This window comes from Urocampus carinirostris, chromosome 2, assembly GCF_059441175.1.
Source record: "Urocampus carinirostris isolate Australia breed hairy pipefish chromosome 2, RoL_Ucar_1.0, whole genome shotgun sequence".
Classification (NCBI taxonomy): Eukaryota; Metazoa; Chordata; class Actinopteri; order Syngnathiformes; family Syngnathidae; genus Urocampus; species Urocampus carinirostris.
The window spans coordinates 22,109,019-22,116,595 of record NC_142350.1 but is presented as its reverse complement, the minus strand read 5'-3'; the positions used below and the strand labels follow the sequence as shown (position 1 = coordinate 22,116,595).

General features: G+C 42.1%; 1 protein-coding gene across 1 annotated transcript; it reads left to right on the top strand.

Annotated features, from left to right (window-relative positions):
* The first annotated feature begins 606 nt into the window (after positions 1 to 606).
* Positions 607 to 6,348, top strand: LOC148371353 (membrane progestin receptor alpha-B-like). Its single transcript, XM_088329378.1, has 3 exons — positions 607 to 681; positions 1,732 to 2,269; positions 3,750 to 6,348. Exons 2-3 carry the CDS (start codon positions 1,744 to 1,746, stop codon positions 4,286 to 4,288), a joined length of 1,065 nt encoding a protein of 354 aa, XP_088185504.1. The 5' UTR covers positions 607 to 681; positions 1,732 to 1,743; the 3' UTR covers positions 4,289 to 6,348.
* The last annotated feature ends 1,229 nt before the right edge of the window (positions 6,349 to 7,577 follow it).

Here is a 7,577-nt window from a genome sequence, read left to right as displayed (position 1 = left end):
AGTAGGCATGTTTCATCTGACAGTGCCTCTTGATTTTATATCTCTGAAATCAGCCACAGCAAATTAGGCAGACACAGTTTTTTTTTCGGATTTCTGTGAAAAAAAATCCAATTTCCAATTGTCCTGGAAGCGGCGGCCCTCACAGTCAACTTTCCTTTTTTTTAAATTCACAGTCGCCATGTCAGAAATGGGGTGAGCTTAAATTCTCAGAGAAAGCCATGAGCAAGGTGGCCAAAGGGCTACTGCCATCATCTGGTGAAACAGTGAATTATTTTTTGTACTAATTTATTTTTTACTGAGGTCAACATTACAGGTGGGCCACATACTATTAATTTTATGACAGAGCCCGGGGAACCAGTAAAAGTCTCAACAGGGGCCGTAACTGCCCCCCAGGCCTGACTTTGGACATGCATACGTTACGATATGTCCGTTGCTGGTTCTTTGAAGTTGCCACGGATTCCTTATATGCAAGGAAAAAAATTAATTTACCTCAGTGATGGATACAGTTTGTGCTGGGGCATACGAGAAAATGATGCTTTTATTTTGTTAAGTAGCGCCTGCCTGCTTTTTATTTTCGCTTCACTTTCCGTTTGAGATTTTAACAACGTCCCCAGCATTTGTTGCATAGTTTTCACCTGGGCGAGGAACACAAGGGAGGACTTAAAAAAGGACGCCGACACGGTAAAATAAATTAAATTAATGAACAAACATTTCTTCTTCGTGGAAACTTTTGCTTCTATGTAACTGGAAATTGTCAAGAATAAACAACTTTCGACAACTTTTTCGACACTGGACTTTTCTCGACGCCGGTTTAGATGTCATCGATTTCCCGTCTCATTTTCCTCTTCTTACACTCGTGTGGATTCAAAGTTAAGAATAATTATAATTATTGTAATATATAATAATGAATTTATGTTAACTTTGATGGAGTTTCATAATCCATCGTCTGGCAGGGGTGGACAATTATTTAAAAACGTGGGCCAAAATGTGGCCCAGGGGCCGATCAGATTTTTCTCATGTTGAATAAATATACATGTAATATTTCTTCATATTTGTTTTTAAATAGATTACTTCTGTCAAATTGGTTTTAAAATACTATCAAATAAAGACATACAATATAAACGGTTCCTGTTTTAAAGCCCCAGTGTGTAATATTTGACCACTACATGGAACGATTGTCTAACGCAAACTAAAACCAATGCAGCAGCAAGACAACAGATTCACATGACACCGACCTTAGGTAGGGATTTCACATTGAAACATTTTACAAAACGACTTTAATAATACAAAATACTACAATAAAAAAAACTACTATGGAAATACAGTAAAAATACTACTATAAAAATAGTACAAAAATACTGCTGCATTTTACAAAAATAAAACTACAGTGATACTTAAGTATACAAAACTAGAAAGTGACTTGAAAATAGCAAAATAAATGCATTGTGTTTACGGTTTACTTTCCTGCGAATTTACTTGTTAAAGATGTACATGTGCTTCTGAGAGCACAATATCTTTGGAATTGTTAGCTACGCTCTACCGCGAGCATCCATGAGTACTACGGAGCGCATTTCGTGCGGCGTTCACACGGGAGCTCGCTCGCACACAAATCTCATTGCGTCGCAAACGCGGAACGTTTCACCAAAACGAGAGTCGAGTATTAAACTCTGCAGCGTGAACCGTGCCGAAAGACAGCCAACGACTCCTTAACGGCTTTTCTCCCGTCGTCAGCGTCCCACTACCATGACGACCATCGTGATGGAGAGACTGGGACGCCTCTTCATCAGCCTGAAGCAGGTGGAGCAGGTCTCTCGCCTGCTGACCTCCGAGAGGGGCCGGTCCATGCCCGGCACCGTGCGAGACACCCACGTACCCCACTTTTTCCGGGAGCACCACATCCGCGGCGGCTACCGGCCACTCCACCGAGACTGGCGCTACTATTTCCTGTCGGCCTTCCGGCGCCACAACGAGACGGTCAACATCTGGACGCACGTGTTGGCGTTCTTGGTCCTCCTGGCCAAGATGAACCACGTGGCCCAGACGGTGGACCTTCTCCGGGACCGCCACGCTTGGCCCCTGCTGATTCTGATCCTGTCGGCGCTCAACTACACTGCGTGGAGCGTGTGGGCGCACCTCCTGGGCGGCAAGTCTGAGCTTTGCCACTATGCCTTCTTCTTCTTGGACTACGTGGGAGTTGCGCAGTACCAGTACGGGAGCGCAGTTGTGCACTACTACTATGCGGCTGAGGAAGGTTTCCGAAGGTCCACAGGTGGTGTACTTGTAGTTTTTGTAGAATTTCTGCTATCAGATTTTTTCAGTCATGGTAAATGGTCTGCATTACTATAGTCCCATTAAGTCATTGGAGACCTCCCGAAGCGCTTTACCCATTCACACACACACTCACGCCAATAGCAGAGTCAGCCATGCAAGGCGCCTATCTGCTTATCCTGGGCATTAAGAGTTCTTGCCCAAGGCCACTTCGACATTAAGCTTGGAGGAACCGGGATTCGAACCTAGAACTCTGTTGTCATACTATTGTAGTATTAAAGTAGAATTCCTGCAGTCAGATTTTTGGAGTCTTGGTAAATGGTCTGCATTACTATAGTCCCATTAAGTCACTGGAGACCTCCCGAAGCACTTAACAATTGTGCTTCACGCTTTACTCATTCACACACACACACCCTTACACCGATAGCGGAGTCAGCAATGCTTATCTGCTTATGTGGGGCATTAGGGGTTCAGTGCCTTGCCAAAGGACACTTTGACTTTTATCTCGGAGGAGCCGGAAATAGAACCCGTGACCTCTGTAGTTATACTTTTGTAGAATTTTTGCAGTCAGATTTTTCTGGTATTTCTGTGTTTTTATAGTATTATTGTAGTTACTTTTGAAGTACTTTTGTAGTATTTCTATAGTAGAATTTTAGGATCTGTAGTATCACTGCAGTTGTATATTTGGAGCATTTAGGGTTTTTTGCAGTCGGATTTTTGTAATATTACTGTAGTTTTATTTTGGTGATATTTCTGCAGTAGTATTTTTTTGTCCTAATTCAGTGGGTTAATCTTTATCTCTCTTTCTCCCTTTGTCACTCTCTTTCTCTTTTTTATTTTATCTTTTTCAGTCTTTCTCTCTTTCACTCTCTCTTTTTCAGTCTCTCCTTTTCCCACTTTCGCTTTCTTTCTTTCTTTTTTCTCTTTTTTTCTTTCGAGATCTTTCGTTCTTGATCTTTCTCTCATCTTCTGGCTGTTTATTTTCCTTCTCTTCCCATTTTTTTCTTTTCTCTTCTTTTTCCTTTGTCTTTCTTTCTGTCTCTTTCTCCCTTCCTACCTCTTTCTTTTTCTCTCTCTCCCTCGCTTTCTTTCTCTCCCTCCTTGTCTTTGTCTTTCTTTCCCTCTCCCCTTGTCTTTCATGTTCTCTCTATCTCTGTCTCTTCTCTATTCCTTTTTTTCTTTCTTCATTCTTTTTCTAACTGTCTTTCCCTCTCTCTCCGTCTCTCTCTTGTCCTGTCTTTCTACTATTCGGACCCCGTTAGATTTTTCTTTTTCTACTATCTGGCTATGAGCTCAAATGAATTTTAAATCCCTGGTGTAGACAATGTTGCTGCTCTTGGACTCATTGTGAGAATTCCTACCGCCTTTCGTAGACAAAAGGTCTTCGTATTTTTTTTTAACACTTATCGCTTTCACCGGTGCGACTCGTATCACCCTCACTATAAAGTGCAAACAAATGGTCTTTTGCCATACGTCCGCAGGTGGCGTTTTCATGCACGTGGCGGCACTCCTCAGCTGGGTCTCGTGTCTAGGTTGCTGCTACGGGAAGTACCGAAATCACTCCCTACCGCCTTGGGTGCGAAAGGTAGGCCAAGTGGGGCCGTCCACCATGGCCTACATGTGGGACATCAGCCCGGTGGCGCACCGACTCCTCTTCGGCACCTGGGAAGGCGACCCGGCGGCCGCGTACCACCTCAGCCACATCTCGTTCTTCCTCGGCTGCGCGCTTTTCTTCGCCTTCCCCGTGCTGGAGCGTTTTTGGCCGGGAGATTGCGATTTTCTAGGCCAGGGCCACCAGCTGTTCCACGTTCTGCTTTCCTGCTGCACCCTGTGTCAGATCCACGCCTCGTACCTGGATTACAGCGGGAGGAGGCAGGTGTACGCGGCGCCCAACGCCGAGGACGACGTTGCGCTCTTTGCAGGGTTGTACGTGTTGACGGTGCTTGTGTGCTTGCTCATTGCTGCGTTCATGTTGGGGAAAGCCAAACGGCTTCTGGACCACCAGGCCAAAAGCAAATGAATAGGGGAAATGTAGAGTCACATGTATTGAGACGCTAGAACAGTGGTCGGCAACAATTAGTGTACCACGGACCGGTTTCATGTCTATATTCTCAGCTTGGCCCAATAATAATTCTAACGATGATAGAAATCCTCCCAAATCCACAGTGTAGCCACCAAACCACTAGAGGTCTTCATGACATAGGAAAAGGCATTTGATTTTATCTCACCGACGCACTTTATTTACTCCTTTGTTGCACAAGTCGGGAACTTATGACTCGAGAGGGATGGGTGCCACCAGACTACTTGCCCAAGATGCACCACGGGAAAATGGTACACCTCAGGCCCTTGTGGTTAAAGGATCCAAACCAATCAATGTACTCATCATGCGGGATTGATTGTCGCTCATGCAAAGCCAAGTTATACAAATGAGGTGGGTTTGGTCCAGTATTTATATAGGGCTCCATTTTAACTACAATTTTGAGTCAGTGATACAATGACAGACCTCGTTTTGGCTTTAAATCACTAAATCCTTCATATGAAGGCTCAATAAACAATCTATGTCCATTGTTGAGACACTTTATGACGAAAAGCCACAGAACAAAACTTAAACCCAAAACAAACGTTTAACAAAGAATGTAGACCAGTTTAATTGGGTGAGCAGTAGGAGTGGGCAGAGCTATACACACTCTCCTTTGACACAATGAAATGTAGTCTGTGTAAAGCTAATACAGCAGTGTAAATTTATTTTAACTCTCGAAAAAACTCAAAGCCGTCAATAACTAAACCCCTTTGCTGCAGAAGTGAGTACACCCTAAAGTGAAAGTTCCTCTTTAATCTCTGCATCAATGCTGACGGCATTCTTGCTCCTATCTTTCTTCGATAGCGTTTGGACTCGGCTTCTTTGGAAATTCATCATAGGCCTGTTGTGAGCGCATCTTGATTTTTTTTTTTTTTAAACGCTGGAGGATCTTGTCCACTGAACTAAAGCTCAACTTCAGTGTGTGGGCAATCATCTTGTAGCCTTATGCAGCTTTATGTAATGCCACAATTCATTATTTAAAGTTCCCAGAGAGTTCCTTGCCATGGTGTGTCGTATTGGGAGTATCAGTGACCAGTACGATGGAGTGTACTATAAATTGAACATACATGCTCCCTCGTCATACATGAGACCTAGAAAGAGTAACAAGTCACTAGGTATTTTGGAAGGAAAATGACGAGCAGTGCTTTGGACATCTAGGGGTGTAGTGCGTATGGGGTGTACTCACTTTTGTTGCCAGGGTTTTAGTTATTGATGGCTATATTTCTAGTTTTTTAGGGGTAAAAAAATTGTCTTCTATATAAGCTTTAAACAGACTTCTTTACATTCCGTCAAAGCAATGTTTTTTCAGTGTTGTTCTATTTAACATAATGAAATATCTGCAGAAATGTGAGCGGTGTACTTACTTTTGTGGCTAATGTACTACCCTAACATCTCTGTATAAAACCCACCCAAACTTTTGAAAAAATAAGCCTTTGATATAAGCAAAAAAAAAACTGCTAATTTGTAATCTTTCTGTGTGGCCTGGAACTAGTCCTTTGCCCTGTGTTTGCCGACCACTGCCTTTAGATTACAACATAACATTAGGTAATGGGAAACAATACAAGATTGTGACAATTCAGGTTATAAACTGGGCAATTGATTCACTCACTGCCATTGAAGGATGCGTACGTCATTGGGATTTACTCATTCTTTGCCATTTATGGCCTAACGCTTCAATGGCACTTCATGAGTTGATCATAGCGGTAGAATATTAAGCAGTTAAGATGTGTCTAACACATAAATTAAGTTTTTTTTTTTCTTCAATATGAGTAAAGGGCTCATTTTAATCGCACTTTGACATGATAGTGTGTTTTGTAAAGCAGAAGGGATTTCACAAGGTTTTATTGACAATCTTGAGGGTGTTTGGTGAAAACAAGTGCTGTTTTAATAGTGAATGACGCTCAAATACTGCCTAGCTTGTTGTGGAGAATTCTACTCTAATGTGCCTTCCAATTAACACCGGGCTGTTGTCATTTGAAATACAGTGCTGTGAAAAAGTATTTGCCCCCTTCCTGATTTTTGCGGTGTTTTTTGGGCATATTTATCACTCTCAAATGTTTCAGATAATTAAACTAATTTTAATATCAAACAGAAACAACCCAAGGAAATACAAAATGCACTTTTGAAAGGTTTATTCCATGTATTAACACCCCATGTGTGTAATATTCAACCACATGCTGGCACTGGCCTGAACCTAATAGCGAGTTGGGCCACCTTTAGCATACATAACAGAAATAAAACGTTTACGATTATTGGCAAAAAGTTTTTCACCACGTTGTGAGGGAGTTTGGGCTCATTCTTCTTTCTATAATGGTTTCAAATCCTCCCCATTGGGGGGTTTTATTGCCTGAACGTCTCATTTATGGTCCCACCAAAGCATCTAATTGGATTTTAATATGAACTGGCAACTCCAGAACCATCATTTTGTATTTTGTTTTTTTTTTTAGCTACTCAGAGAGGTTGACTTGCTTGTTTGTTTCAGAAAACACAAGGATTCATTAATCCGTCAACCACCGCAAGTAGTCCTGGTCCTGAGGCTGCAAAGCAGCACCAGAAGGTCACACTGCCACCACCACGATTTACTGTTGGCATCATGCTCTTTTTGTCAAATACTGTGCCATTTTTATGCAGTTGCCAAAGGCTGAACACCTTCCAAAAGGTTCAACTTTTGACTCACTGTTGAAACAAAATGTTTTTCTAAAAGTCTTGAGGGTAATCAAGATGATTTTTGTCAAACATGAGATCACTCTTGATTCAGTGGTTTTCTCCTGGGAACTCTCCAATGGTTGGAGATTTTGGCCAGTGTCTTATAGTGGAGTCATGAACACTGACCATAGGACGTTCTTAACACAAATCAGGAAGGGGGGGTGAATACTTTTGTACACAACTGTAACAGAAAGTGTCATTTTAATCACACTTTGGTGTTTCTGTTGTAAATCGGAAGGAATTCACCCCAATGTGTATTATTGACAATCATGTGGGAGTTTGCTGAACACAAGCTTAGTTTTATTAATGAAACATGTTTGATAACAAGCTGGCTTATTGTGGAAAAATCCACTCAAATGTGCCTTTAAGATACACTGTTATTACTTGAAACCATATAGCAACGGCGTAACCTAACTCCATGGTTTTTGTTGGCCCCCGATCATTTTTCAGTAACAACAAAAGAGCGTGAGAGCCAGAACCAGTCGCTTGTGTGGTTTTAGCAAAATCGCTCCAGGCTAAGTGT

What these genes read in the sequence shown, in the direction of transcription:
- LOC148371353 (XM_088329378.1), top strand. Translation starts at nt 1,744, where the DNA reads ATGACGACCATCGTGATGGAGAGACTGGGACGCCTCTTCATCAGCCTG. An exon ending in AGGTTTCCGAAGGTCCACAG is followed by an intron (nt 2,270 to 3,749) that starts GTGGTGTACTTG and finishes ATACGTCCGCAG; the next exon opens with GTGGCGTTTTCATGCACGTG.